The sequence below is a fragment of the Sinocyclocheilus rhinocerous genome, unplaced genomic scaffold (genome assembly GCF_001515625.1).
Source record: "Sinocyclocheilus rhinocerous isolate Xijiao unplaced genomic scaffold, SAMN03320098_v1.1 scaffold22, whole genome shotgun sequence".
NCBI classification, from domain to species: Eukaryota; Metazoa; Chordata; class Actinopteri; order Cypriniformes; family Cyprinidae; genus Sinocyclocheilus; species Sinocyclocheilus rhinocerous.
This window is the reverse complement of record NW_015642832.1, coordinates 726,723-742,081: the sequence shown is the minus strand read 5'-3', so window position 1 is coordinate 742,081 and position 15,359 is coordinate 726,723. Positions and strand designations below refer to the sequence as shown.

The 15,359-nt window shown below is 36.1% G+C and overlaps 1 protein-coding gene across 2 annotated transcripts in view; it reads left to right on the top strand.

The window, feature by feature from the left end:
* LOC107756813 (teneurin-2-like) overlaps positions 1 to 15,359 on the top strand; it is an 88,100-nt gene that overhangs the window by 65,628 nt on the left and 7,113 nt on the right. For both annotated transcript variants that reach the window (XM_016574103.1, XM_016574101.1), the window contains exon 2: positions 5,603 to 5,863. In XM_016574103.1, coding sequence (XP_016429589.1) covers positions 5,638 to 5,863 — 226 coding nt within the window. In that variant the 5' untranslated portion in view covers positions 5,603 to 5,637. The remainder of the gene's footprint in view (positions 1 to 5,602; positions 5,864 to 15,359) is intronic.

Here is a 15,359-nt window from a genome sequence, read left to right as displayed (position 1 = left end):
GGTCAATCACAACGCACTGGATAGCTGGCTAATCAGAGCACACCTCGCTTTTCAGACCGATTAGTTTTGTAAAAATCGACGCGTTTCAAAAAGGCGGGGCATAGAGGAGAAACAATAATGTACAGTATGTGGAAAATAATGTGTTTTTTTTACTTTAAACCGCATAAACACATTTCATTACACCAAATACACAAAATAATGTTCTTTTTAGCAGCATCATATGACCCCTTTAAATGCTTTGTTCCTGAATGAATTAGCCGTTTGAACGAATCTGTTGAATCTCAATGACTCACTCATTAGCAGTCACTTGCTGTCACCTGGCAGTTTTAATTTCACATTTCGACTATTTTTTTCATGTTTAAATCATTTCAAATATCAGTATTCAACGTTTTATGTTAAAAACAAAACATTATTTATCCATCTGTAACTGCAGGTTAAATGCATCCATGTCCCCTCTGAGCTACATTTAACTGTGTAAATACATCTAAATGCTATTTCAGATGCAGATTCCAGAAATGTTTTCTTATGTTGAAATGAAAGACACATTTTTATTTGCTTCTTTTCCATTTTGCATTTACTTGTACTTTTACTTTCAATACTTAAGTACGTTTAAGATTTAAAAAATAATTTTCGTACTTAAGTACAATAAATATCACATACTTTAAGACTTTTACTCAAGTAATATTCTAAGCGGTGACTTCAACTTCTACCAAAGTCATTTTCTGGTAAGCTATCTGTACTTTTACTTGAGTATGGCTTTCAGGTACTTTATACACCACTGGTCATTATACTTGTTTATGTGTCAATTTAAGCTGTACAAAACTGTGATTTAGTAGATTGCCTACTGCCAGTAGATTTCCTCTATTTTTTATTTTTTTTTTTACATTCTTTTCTTTTGCCGGCATCTAATGCTCACTTAAGGTTAATGGTTAAAATAATGTAATAACACTGTTAAATGTCATCTTTAAAAATTTCAAAATGAATAGTCATTTTTAAGACTACATAATTTTGTGATGACCAAATTCATCTTTTTTTAAACAAAATATTTTAGAATTTTTTAAATTGGAAATGTTTTGGTTATTGGCTACGACATTAAAATAATTATCAATTTATTATTATTAAATGTTAATATTGGTGCATACCTACACTAAACCAACAAGTCATACTTGAATCCATATATTTAATACAGTGTTACTTTAATATCATTGATATATAGTTTTTGTTCATATTTTATAAAAAAATAGTGTAGATGAAAAAAATAGCATTTATTTTCCATTTTCATTTGAATTTGAATTTTAGTTGAAGTTTTAGTAACATTGTTGTGTTTTTGTCATTTTTTGGGGTTTTATTTTATTATTTTTTTATTTCAGTTAGTTTTAGTTATTTTAGTACTTCAAATTAAACTATTAATTACTAGATAATGTAATGGTTTTAGTTTTAATGATTTCATTTTTTTTTTTTTTTTAGCATTTTAGTATAAGTTTTAGTTAATGCAAAAACCCCTGATTTATTCACTATTCTCTGATATCCCAGGACCAAAAGTGACATAGGAATAAAATTATTAAACATCACAGTTCATTTGAGCACTTAAATTGTACACTGATTGAACACTTCCTCAAATCATTGTTTAATTAGGATTTAGTTTTATGTTGACTAATAACTCTATGTTTTCACTCAGCAACTCCACTGAGATTGCTGCTTAAAGGATTTTTGGGCATTTCTAATTATAATGTTATTGTTTAAATGTCAGTTTTGAGTCTGTAATGTGTGAATACTAAACTACAGGCCTTATCTCTGAATCAGTTGATCACATAACCTGTTGATTTATCTAAAAAAAAAAAGATAATGTTAATTAGAAGATAATTTTTAGAGCATAACCTAATTCATATTCATAAGCCTTTACCTTTTTTGACATCACAACCTGCACGTCTGCAATGCACATGACTATGTCAATGTTTTTGATTGGTTGGCTTTCATGTTTCCTGTTTGAACACACTTTATCAAAGGCCAGATTAATGGCAAGGGTGACATCAAACATATATTTATTTGAAACTTGTAAAGTATGAAACTGTAATGTATATTTGTCATATTATTGTTCCACAAAACAAATGATTTGCATTGCCTGCACGTCCCGTCTGCCAATGAAACATTTATTAATGTAAATACCAATTGGCAATCAATAAACAACTAGAGTGCCTCCCCATATGCAAACACTGTCCTCATTGAACATATTGACAGCGCAGTGCCGTGTCCAACCTGAACAATTACAGAGCTGTTTCCTGCTGCCTTGCTCTCAAATTGATTCTCTTTGAAGGCCTCAATTTGTGTTTTAGTACTGTTGATTTAATGTTTTCAACCAAACAACTTTTTTCTCAAAGGCATTTTACTTTTTAGGGTCAAATTGTCTAGTAATGTACTCGAAGTTAACTGAATAATGCTTATAGTAGCAAAATGAATGCCTGGTGCCAGCACAAATTTTGATATTTATATGTTTACACTACCGTTTAAAAGTTTGGGGTAAATTATTTTTGTTTTAAAGAAATTCATATTTCAGATTTATGTTCACAAGGACACATTAAATTGATTAAAAGTGACAGTAAAGACATTTATATTGTTATAATGTAGCAGTTTCTATACGAAATAAGTACTTTTGAAGTTTCTATTCATCAAAGAATCCTGAAAAATGTTTTATAGCTCCCACAAAAATATTAATATGAACATTAATAATAAGAAGAAATATTTCTTGAGCACCAAATCAGCATATTAGAATGATTTCTGAAGGATCATGTTACTGGCTGCCGAAAATTTAGCTTTGCCATCACAGGGATAAATGACATTATAAATATAATCAAATACAAAATAGCTATTTTAAATATTAAAAATATTTCCAAGTTTTTGCTGTAATTTGAATCAAATAAATCAGCCTTGATGTCATAAGACAAAGCCAGAAGACTCGCCGAATGTGTTTCTGGTCGGAAGAAGATAGACTTTCATTTTGAGGAGCAGATTTAAATTAGATCTAACAATGCTTTACCAGCTTTACCAGCACATATTTCCTTATTTTGGTGGTTATATTTGTCAAACATCAAACAAATGGACAAAATGAGTTCACCTCTTCATTTACATACTCAGGATGTAATTGATTCAAACTCTAGTAGATCTCTGCCAACTGCCAACTATTGTAAGCGAAACCACACGGTAATTTACAGTAAGTGGATGGGATAGCGTAGGACGGTACTTTATTAATCTCCTGGGTGAAATTGACGTTAAAGCAACGTCTCTCTGGGCTTACCATTTATAGATTGAGGTGAAAATATTTGCCTTGGCTGTGTAGTTTTTGCAGGAGAGTAAGATGTCCTAAAAGACCTGCCAGTAATTTACAGAGGTGTAGTATCTCTTTCATTGCCCCTGTTTCCCCATTTGTAACATTTAGAGTGCTATTTTTCATGACTAAATTATGTAAAAGTCCTAAACAACAGGCTTTCTGCCAAAGACTCACTGTTTTGATTGGATCCTCCAGTGGCTTCCATGCCTGGCTAACTCAGCACACTGACACAGATGTAGAGTAGGAGGGTGTGATAGAGACTCTGTGTCTCTACCTGATAATAAGACATCATGAGGATACGTCTGTCTCAAGCTGGAGATAGCACATTCTGTTTGGGAGGCTTGATACATTGTTGTGATGTTTAGGGTATGTATTTCTCCTGCAATATGACATCCATCGTTGATCTGCTTACAGAGTTTTCGCGGGTGGTTATCGACTTGATCTACAGCTGATAGGGAGCCATTCGGTAGAATGTGGCTTTGGGAATTTGCTAATAGAGAAGCAACTGTTGGTTTTAACAGGTACAAATAGACATGTTTTTCTGTTTATCAAGTTGGCATTTATTAATCGCCCTGTGGAAGCTTTTACAAAACAGAAAATCATGGTGACAACTGTTTTAACAGAAAAATGCACTTAGAATGTGTGAGTAAAAGAACTATTATCTTGCAAATGTAACTACTTTGGGGAAAATTGCTCTCAAAATGCTTTAAATTCAGAGGACACATATAGTATACTCATATTAAGCAATATACTATATAGCAAATCTCGGCAGCTGTATACTGTATATTGTCACAAAAACTGTAAACTGTATTATTGCTCAGTATAGAATAACTTCATTCAAATTCATTTACATACAATATACTCAAGTGGGGTGATATATACTATATCGCTTATCTCAACGATTGCTTGTATCTTCGCAAAAAAGAGTGTACATATGTCATCACCCAGCTCTGCTAAATGCAACTATAAGACATAAAGATATTGAGAAATTATAAGCACTTTACTTTTTTTGTATTGTTATTTTGCATTCTAACCAGTTAACCGAGTGGCTTTTAATGCATATACAGTATGCAGTATTATATGCGACTCTTGAGTTCTGCTTTTTAAACTGCTGTTTTGTTACAAACTTTATGAAATATGATCATCATAATTATAATAGGAATAGAAAAACACCTTACAGATTGGATGTGATATATATCATTGGTAAGGTTTCAACTTGTTGAAATTATAGTGACTACACTCTAAAAAATGCTGGGTTAAAAACAACCCAACTTGGGTTATTTGGCAACCCAGTGCTGGGTAAATATTGGACAGAACACATGCTGGGTTATTTTGACCCAGCTGGTTGGGTTAAACGTTTTTACCCACCATGCTGGGTTGTTTAATATATTGTTTAAAAATGATTATTGCTGGCTTAAAATGGGCTCGAAATTAAAAATCACACACAGAATTACCATAGGCAACAGCAATAATCAAAAGATGAACATTTATTATTAAGCAAGAACACCCATGGACAAAATACAAGACAAATTGAATTTATTTGGGTGAATACAGCATAGTTTACAACATTACATCCATTTAAACTCGTTTAACAAGCATTTTAGAAATAAAAAGGCATATAGAAGTAGCATTTTAATTTAAGTGTATTCAATCGTTCTCTGTAATTGCTTTTTACCGAAATAGTGCTAATTCTCGTGCCGGTGTGTCGCCGAAATCTGAGCCGGTGAAGGGCTGCTGTTCGCGGGGGAACTGCAAACTTTAGACCGCGGCCTCACGTTTCACTCGTAGCTGAGAGATGGCGTGACTGACTCCAAGACCCTGCCCAAAAACAAACAGTAATGAAATTAGAGAACATATTTTAACATCAAATTAATTTACACTCAGTATTATAACGAATAAAATCTATTTATGTTATGCAAGGCAAAGGTGTTTCCAGCGCGAAACGACTGCTGCTGACGCAGCTGACTAACATCTCGTCTTTATGTTGCGTTGCGTAAAATAATATAACATTAAAGACTTTATGAATGAAATAAAATGTATACAAACCTTTATTCCCCGAAAGAGTGCACCAAATCGCAGCATTTTTTAGAGTGCATTTGTATTTAAACAACAACAACAAAAAACCCTCAGACACACATGTAAGGGGGCATTCACACAGAACAACTGAAGTGAATACAAAACCAAAGTTGAACTGTTTTTAAACTTGGCACATTATCTTTAAAAACATGGTACATTGAAATTGCAAAGCCCTAATGTCTTCCATGCCTCCCTCTGCAGGTAATTGACATAATTGTCCGTTAGCCGCTGCAGTCATGGATCTGAAGGACAGACGGCAGCGCTCTCTGACACAGGGTCAGCGCGGAAAGGATCTGCACTACGCCACATCCTCTCTGGACAGTGAGAACTACCATATAGTGTCACAGAAATCATACAGTTCCAGCAAAACGCTGAAGGCCTATCAGCAGGATGGACACCTGCGCTATGGAGGATGTGTTGCGGAGCTGGTGCACCAGGAGACAGAAGAGTATGTCAGACAAGGTGAGATTGTTACCTTAATTAATATATGAATGGAAGAAATCATAATGATAAATATGGTATCTGTTCTATTTGCTACGGTCACATTAGTGAAATACCAGCAAAATTTAGCAGACAAGAAAGGTCCATTTTCATTTTCAAACCAAGCAGCTTTCTGTTGGTCAACATGGCAAATTTTATGTGTACATCTATATATGCTCCCATTTAATATAACATCATATATTGAGGTTTAAAGCAAACAGAAGAATTTAACAAATGTATGTGCAATTCTTAAGTGCATGTTGGAAACAGCAGGTCAGAGTTTTCTCATTAGTTTGGGCTTTAATACAAATGCCATCATGGATGAGTATTATCCATTTTAACCCACATAATCCCCTTGTAATAAAAACAGAGACGATGATTTTCTGTGGTAAGTTTTAATTTGCAGCTATTGAAACTTTTGATCTGTGTGCATATACTGTGCCGGCATTTCATGACAAATATTTGTTCAAAGTTATTGTTCCTGTCATGCAAGTGACACTGACCTGGTAAACCGATTAGAGCAGTGATTCTGTAAAAAAATCATGTGGTACCTAAATCTAAATCAAATGACTAATTGAAGATAAATGAAAGATTTATTTTATATTACTAAAAGAACCTGAATATATTATACCATGGTTCCCAACTCTTTTTTTGGTCTTTAAATTTCACAGAAGCATTAAGTATAAAATGTCATTGCCATTTAAAAAAAATCTTATTATATGCCATTTAATTTTTACAGTGAGGATGGTCATATCAGGGTGTGATTTCAGTGATTGCCATATGAATATCATTGAGCACTTTCAATTGATGTGTGTATTAATGTTTACAGATTTTTCTTTTTGACAAAAGCTGTGTTCTGTCTGGTATTTAGCCATGAGCGTATTTGTCGATTAGGGTCAGATCACAGAGGAAATATTCTTTTGGTAAATTAAAAAAAAAAGTGTTCTTATCCTGAGAGACTGTTTTTACCAAGAAAACCCAACCCAATTGTTGTGAAAGCAGGTTTTGTTTTGCTCAAATTGATTTTGCTATGAAGTGTTAACTGGCTATAATTACTTTTCGACCAACTGACCTTATTTAGTTGTTGCACAGAAAATAGATGGTGAAAATGAAAGGCTTTGAAAACTTTGTGCCATGTTGAAAGCTGTCCTTACAAACACACCTTTAGCCAGGCTTGTCAATATCAGAGATAATAGAGGTGAGATGCAGTATTGAAGTAGGAACCTTCATCCTTTCAATATTTGCTCAGGCTGTCCTTTTCCTCACATTTTAAGTTTCATCTAGTAGAAAAACTGTGAGTTTTTAGATTTTAGAATGGCTGGCAGTTGCAACAGCTTACATGCATCATACAAACAGTTTTTATGAGCTTATATTAATTGAAAGACTACATCTTATATTTATACTTTTAAAGTAGGCCTAAGTCTTCTCATTTTTGTATCATGAATGATATTTCCATATGAAAAAGATGAAGAGACAGGCAAATATTAGTTCAAATGGATTGAATGTACCAAAGAGTAAATGGGATTCGTATATTTATTTAGTAAATTATTATTCTTTGACTTTGTGAAACAAATAATATATCATGTTTTTTTCTTTGTACTTACTCTCTTTTTTTCCCTAATATAAATATATATCCATCACAGAATCCTAAAAATATGCTTCACGGTTTCTAAAAAAAAAAAAATCAGCATATTAGTATGATTTCTGATGGATCATGTGACACTGACGACTGGGTAATGATTTAATATATGAAAATAGAAAACAGAATTTTAAACTGTAATAATATTTCACAATATTACTGTTTTAATGTATTTCTTGATTAAATAAATGCAGCCTTCATGAGCAAAACGGACTTCTTTTAAAAACAATACAAATTTCTTTTTGACCCCAAGCTTCTCAACAGTAGTGTATACAGTATTTATATGAAGGTATATTAATTTTTATTTCCATCAATAAATACATACATACGTACATACATACTTATATATATTGGTTGTAATAAGTTGGTTACACTTGTGAGATTTAGGTGAACTGCAAAACAGCCAAAAGGGTGTGTATATATTACTTACAAACTTATTATTAATCAACTACACTACTACATTAGTATGATTATGTTTGGGGTTTTCTGCTCTCGGTTCTCAGTCCGGATTGCATCCAGGATCACCATACGGTTATTTTGTCTGAATTCCACCAGCACGGTATTTCTGTGGAGACTCAGCCAAACTCGCAATACAGCCTGAAGCATTTTTTGTCAGGTTTTGATTCGGGAATGTCCAGGAGAGGGATGCTGCCTGTCATTCATTGTGTGTGTGTGTGTGTGTGTGTGTGTTTTCACAGGCTTCTGTTTTCCATAGATGCTGGCTCAGGTGTAGATCAAAAACATAACGAAACAGAAAATCTTTAATAGTCAGAGATGAGATGTGCTCCATTATCAGTGTCCACATCTCATTATAGCAAAGTTTCATCTACCTAAAGCAAGAGGTGACCTTGTCGTCACTTTTCTCCTTCACCGTGTGCTGTAAAAATAGCCCAAACCACTGAGACCGAGCTGCACACTGCTGTCTCATCTTTAGAGTGGATCAGACAGACTCAGACTTACAGAGAGAAAATGATAGACTAGTAGTCTCTAGCTTTCAGTAGCCTGAGGTTTCTGGTCCACACATTTTTTATTATTTTTTTTACCTGCCAGCTGTAGTCTGCTCCACATTACATCTGAACAAACTCACCGTGGATATGCTCATATGGTCGAGGGAGGAGTTTTTGGTTGTAGGACGGTCCAAGCTGGTGGTCCATGGCCGTAGTGAGTGAACAGGGCTCCGCAGGCAGCTTTGCCTCAGTAAAGGCCATATGGCGAGGGAGCTTCGGAAGAACGGGAGCACTCGTTATGGACATTTGTGGAAAGGAGTGCTCTGCCTCTTAGGCAGCCCAGAACCCTCTTATGGTCCCTTTAGTGCACTTTTTTTCCAGCACAACATCTGGTAGCATGGTCTTATCGTCCTCCATTCCATCTCTTACTAAGCAGAGCTGCTCCAAACATAGCAGAACATTGAGATTACAGTATGGGTAATGTGGGTAAAAGGGATACGGGAGAAATGATGATAGAGGAGAGTGAATCAGGCGGAAAGCAGTAACTATATCCATCTCTATGACCCTGTTTACACCTGGGATTAACATCCAGCTCGGATGATCCAATCAGAAGTGATCAGACAAGAGGGATTACAGTTTATACTTGGTATTGACATGTCGCGTGTCAAATGCATGGCTGGTGACCACTTCTGATCGGATTTCGTCAAGTGAATCGTCTCTGATTTCATGACCACACACATCAGATCAGCCTGTCGTGTACTGATATTGTCTTTTTTATGGCTGATACGATACAGGTTATGTTTATCTCTGATAACTGATATGTAGAATTTGAATTACATTTTTATTTCTGCTTTTCAGCAAAAAAAAATGTAATAATTCCACTGAAAAAAAAAACATAGCAAGCGTGGATAGGTTATTGTCATATTATATTATATTATATTATATTATATTATATTATCATTGTTGTATATATATATAATTAATAATTCAGATTATTTTTTATTTTCATTTAAATTTTAGTTGATGTTTTAGTAATTTTGTTGTGCTTTTGTCATTTTTATTATTTTTTTACTTATTTATTTTTAAACATGTCATATAGTCTTTGTTTCAAACCCTTGTTTTCATGCAGTAATTTTGTTATATGAGTAGGTGGTCCATGTTGTCCTTGTTGCATCAAGAAGCAAATTCAATGAGGACTTATGCATCCCTAAAGTCATTTTTCACTGGTAATCTTCACCTCCACTGTAGCTCTCCAATGTATATGGTGCAAGTTGAACTGCAATAACATCAAACCTCTATGGTTTGTGAGTGTCTCGTAATCAAACACAATGACATCAAACCTGCACCATATTTGATTTGATAGTAGTGAAGGTAAAATGTTGAGTGAATAATGACATTATTTTTGGCCTGTTTCTTACACACTTTTTTCATATGGCTTCAGAAGACTTGGAATAGTAATACTTTTATGATACTTTTTTCTTGATTAGCTCCAAATGAGCTTGATTAGCTTCAAATTAGCTTGATTAGTTCCATGGATCTTCACAAGAAGCTGCTTCAAACCCCCTTTTTCTTTTTCATGGAAAAAACTAACAGGGATGAAACATTAGATGGAGTATATAGTGACAATTTTCATTTTTAGTGAACAATTTCTTTAATACCAGGTGTAAACAGGACCTTAAGTGCACTAGCTGCAAAACCTTAAGCTTGCTTTACTAAAAGGAATAAGTAGTCTGTACTTTTCCTTTTTGAATTTTGCTCTCCCACATGATGGCTAATTTTAAATCTGCATCATATGGACTTGTCACTCAAGATCAATACCAATGTGACTGCATCGCTTTCAGGTTTCGATTTGTTTGGAGTAAGAGTAGGTAGTTTAACAAGCTCTTGATAGGATTTTCATCCACAATACAGCCGGTGGCCATCAAAGTCAACAGAGGGACGTGAGCAACGCTCACGGTCTTTAACTGACAATGAAAAGCAGATTATATTTTAATGCTGTTGTAACATTTTCCTAAACCCGCTGCCTGTTACAGGAGCTTTGAAGTATTGTGGGGGTCTAGGTGAGTCTCTATCGCAATTAGAGATCTTTTCCATGTTGAAGAGGGACATTAGGCCTCTGCTACAGAGTGGTGTGTAATGAGCAGTGCTTGAGATGTAATATTGGGAGAGCTCTTACTGGAGACTGTAGTGGAATAAGAATGAGAATGCACTAGGAATGAGAAGCTAAAATGGTGAAGATGAGTTAGCTGGTGTATAAACACCTAAACAGACCTATCTTGATGGCTGCTGGTTTTTCTGTTCATGGAGATGTCGACCTTGTGTAGCAAGAGGCAGTATGTTTGTGTGCTGTGGCATATGGACAATTTAAAAAAATGGTTGATACAATGGATTGCATTTACTGTATAAGCATATATTTTTTCTGCTTTCCATTCTGTAATGGCCTTGACTGTCTCATGGCATCTTTCTCTCTCTGTTTCTCTGTTTCCCTCTTCACTCTCCCAATCTCTCTTTCTCTTATAATTTACATTTTTTCTTTAGTAGAATTTCAAGTGATCATGAAGTAAAAATTTACACTATTTGCTTTTTGTAATGCATGCATGTATTGTGAATAATTCAACAGTTCATGTTGTTTCAAAGCAAAAATGCTTTTTGCTGATGTCGAATAGCTAGGCTCAGTTTTAGCATTCATTCTGGCTCCAATCCGGTATGTTAGGGGCTGGTCAAAATAGTGAAAGCTCAGTGAAATTTTGTGAACAAAAAAAAAGGTTCATTATCTATTGTCAATAGTGTAGCTCATACAGAAGTCACTTTCAAACCAAACAGATTTCTGTTGGTCAGTGCGGTGAGTCATTGTGACTAACTTTAACCCATTACAAAATCAGTGTGAGGAAATAATTTGCCCTCAAACAAAATCCCATTTACATGGATTCCTTTTGAAATCAATGTATTTTGTCTGTGAAAGTACATGTAACCGCACCTTAACACCCACTTTTCGCAATCCAATCAAGTACCATCCTACAATATCCAGTGTCAAGCAAAATATTTCAGAATATGGAAGTAAAATTGTGAACAGCAATTTATATTCACTATTAAACTATATTGAAAACTGTGTCAAACCATGTATGGCAGTCATTGTGAGTGCACCTTGCAGGCAAAATGGTTAAAGGTCAGGAAACATCACTGTTGTTGGTTCAAACCACACAAAGGGCAATTCTTGAGCTATCTGTGCGTTTGAGCAAGCCGCTTAACCTCAGGTTATTCCAGGGAGATTGTCCCTGGAGCCTGCTGTAGAGAGGGATTGTGTGTGTGTGTGTGTGTGTGTGTGTGTGTGTGCGTGCACAGCAGTTTAGTGAATTCGCCTTAGATTATTTTACACATTTTTGCTGTTTTGTTGTTGAGTATTGGCACCATTGTTGTTGTTTGGTTATATTATAGATTATAGAAAAAAAAACAAAAGGAGGACTGAACAGTGCACTTAAACATCATGTCAATATTTAATTTGCCAGACCTACAGTATTAATTACTCATCTGTTCTTCTTTTCTGCAGGCAGTTTCATTTTAACAAAATTATGTAACAGCATAATTTGTAATTTGCATGGCACTGCGTGTGTCTGTTGGGTTATGTTCCATGTCGTTCTCAAGAAACGAGACATGTTTGAAACTTAATGTGTAAAGATTATAGCACTTTAATATTTGAATACATTATGACTTTAACTGAAGGAGTAATGCTATTTTGTAAGACGTCAAAATTATTTAGCCATATGCGCTCTAAATCTGAGAACACAGGGATATTGTTAGCAGCTGTGGACTGAAGGTACTAAATTTGCGGCAAGGCAAACAATTAGCCACAAATGAGTGAACTGCAAACTAAACTCTGGGAGAGACATTAATTGTGAAAATAATTTTCTAATTATTAAGGCCTGGTCACAACTCAACTTCAGAATGGAAATAATGTGGTGTGAATTAAATAAATGCTTACAATACATATAGTACTACACTATAATTTGGTTATCTTTTTAAGTGAAATGCTAGGAATACTCCATGTGGATGTAGAATATCTCTGCCTGACATATAGATGTTAACCTTGAATGCTTATTTTGTGATAATCTGTCATAGGTTTTTTTTGTTTTGTTTTGTTTTTTACATCTGAAGGGGACCCAGCACTGCTCCCTGAGGAATTCCTCACTGTCCTCTATAAGAAAAAGAAAAATATTTTTTTTTCTTGTTTCAAAGTCCTGCTGTTTATCTCTCCCCTCCCAGTGTGTGGCTTTGATATGGTTATCTATTGAAGCATGGGTTCAAGGGCAGGTCTGCTACAAATTATGCCAGAAAGCATCTTGCCTCTTCTCAGCCCATCTTTCAAAGATTTAATACTTGGTCTTTAGTACCACACAGTGTTGTACTTAATTTAGTATTGGACATTATGTTCAAAGAAAAAAAAAAACTTGATTCTGGTTAATTTCAGTAATGTACTTTTAGCTAGAGTGCTCAGCCACGGTGGTTTCACATTGAATGAAGAAATGAAGATCTAGAAAGTGAGTCATACAAGTTTGACATGAGATTTATTTATTTATTTGTGTCTATGTACAGTTTTTAAATTCACTCTATCCTCTGAAGATTAAAAGTTTTAACTTTGCTGTCGGGTGGAAAAAAATATGTTTTTCTTCAGAGAAAGGGGCTTTGGCATTTCTCTGTTCTCCTTGCACTCAAGGTAACCTATTAGACTCTTAGTCACACCCAGCACCTGGACTCTCAGAGTTTTTAAGCCGGCTCATTTGCACAAGGCAAATGGTAAACCAGTGGAGTTAACCCTAATTTCTTACCCCCTCCAGACCCTAATGGGCTCTAATGCAAGTATCCAGGGGTTCATAAGCCTTGCAAATTAGCCTGGAAATTAAAATTGGCTCTTTTATGAGGAAAAAAATGGTGCCTTATAACTTGTCTAAAATAAGCCTCTTGAAAGCCTGATTATCTTCATGCATGTGAAAGAAAAGGTATTGTGCCCCACCATACTCCCCCCCCCTTTTTTTTTCTTTTACAAGTAATGATGTGGTAGCTTTGATACCATTACTTTTAGAATAATGTCAAACCAGATGCATCTAAATGCGCTATATTTAATTTAAGGGCAAGGTTATTATTGAGTGATGTTACATTAATAAAGGCTGTAAAAATAGTTGTTCAAATCAGGTTTATTATTGTAAACTAAAACTTAAACTGAAACCATAAAACATTTTTACATGAAATAACGTAAATAAAAATATGAAAATAAAATGTACAAAAAAGTAGTTTAAAGTACTACAATAACTACAATTAAATAAATTAAAACGTCTCAGGTTACTTATATAACCATGGTTCCCTGAGTAGGGAACGAGACACTGCGTCCTCTAGGGGTCGCTATGGGGAACGCCTCGTCGTGACCCGTGTCTGAAGCATACATTGAAAATTTTAGGATACCGTTCTAAGGGGCTCTCGTTGCACTCTGAAAGAGCAGCTCATAGATGGAATGGTGCATACCAAACCCAATGTTTGAGAGTCACCAACTCGATCTAAGATATAAAGCTGGAATGGCTAGCAGTAAATCTCTAGCTGAGGGGGCAAACACCCAGCTCTCACACGAGAGGGGAGCTCGACCTACCGCATGTTCCAATGCTGGAACAGCTAGCAATAATTTACTTAGCTGAGGGAGCAACACACCCAGCTCTTAAACGAGAGGGAGGCTCGGACCTACAGCATGTTCCAGTACTGGAACTGCCAGCAGTAAAGTTACCTAGCTGAGGGAACACAGACCCAGCTCTCAACGATAGAGGGGGCTCGCCCAGCATGATTGTTAGAATCAGAGGTAAGTGTACTGCAAGCTAGCCAAAAACTCAGTGCATCAGAGAGGCGGATTTGGAAGGGCCTAGTTCACCTGATGCTACTGGTTCCAGGTGCTCTGGGAAAACAGAGAACTCAACTCTCACGTGAGAGGAGAACTCCAAACTCAGAAAGAATAGCGCGCTCATAGGCAACCCTTTGGTAAAGGGGAGCACTGCTAATACTACCACGAGAACAGCCCACGGAGCGAACCCAGGCGCTCGATAGGAAGCAGCATGCTCATAGTAACCCTCAATGGTGAGGGGAGCGATACTTCAAAGTGTCAAAGAACCAACTTCCAGTGTATCAAAAATAGAGACACACTGGTTGAGTGGAGCCCAAGGTACCGGGGTCTAACCAACTCAGAAAAAGGGAACGAAGCTATAACGCGTAACCCTTACCGTACAGGATTTCAGAAAGTGCGCAAAGTCTAGCGTGCACACTTACCACTTATGTGGATTTTAGAAAGTGCGCAAAGTGTTCAACGTGCACACTTACCACTATGTGGGTTTCAGAAAGTGCACAGAGCTTAGCGTGTGCACTTACCATAGCATGGATTAACATTTCCAGGCATCTGATCACAGATACCCGGAGGTACTGGGCCAAACGGGAGAGGCAAGCTCAAATACGACCCTCTAAGGCGAGGGGAGCACTGCCTGAGACAGCATTACACAAGAAGGTTCTCGCAAATGCCACCTATACTTCCCGCTCGATGCCTCAGCAAGAGGGGATATCCTGGAGCCCGGACATCCAGGAATTTTTTGCAGTGTCGTGCCGGGGGCCTGATGATCAAGAAGGCTCCCGCAGAAGCCTCTGACCTGGCCGCATGAAGCCGGAACCAGGGCTATCATACCGGCTGGACACAATATCGACGAGTGAGGTAACACTGCAAGTCGAGCACCTGGTTTCTGAATCCAGCAAAGGGGTGCTCACAGAGGACCTACCTTAAAAAGGACAGAAACACACAGGTCCCGGAAAACACTGCAAAGAAGGCTCGCAGATGGATTATACACACAACCACCAGCGCATTAAATACACA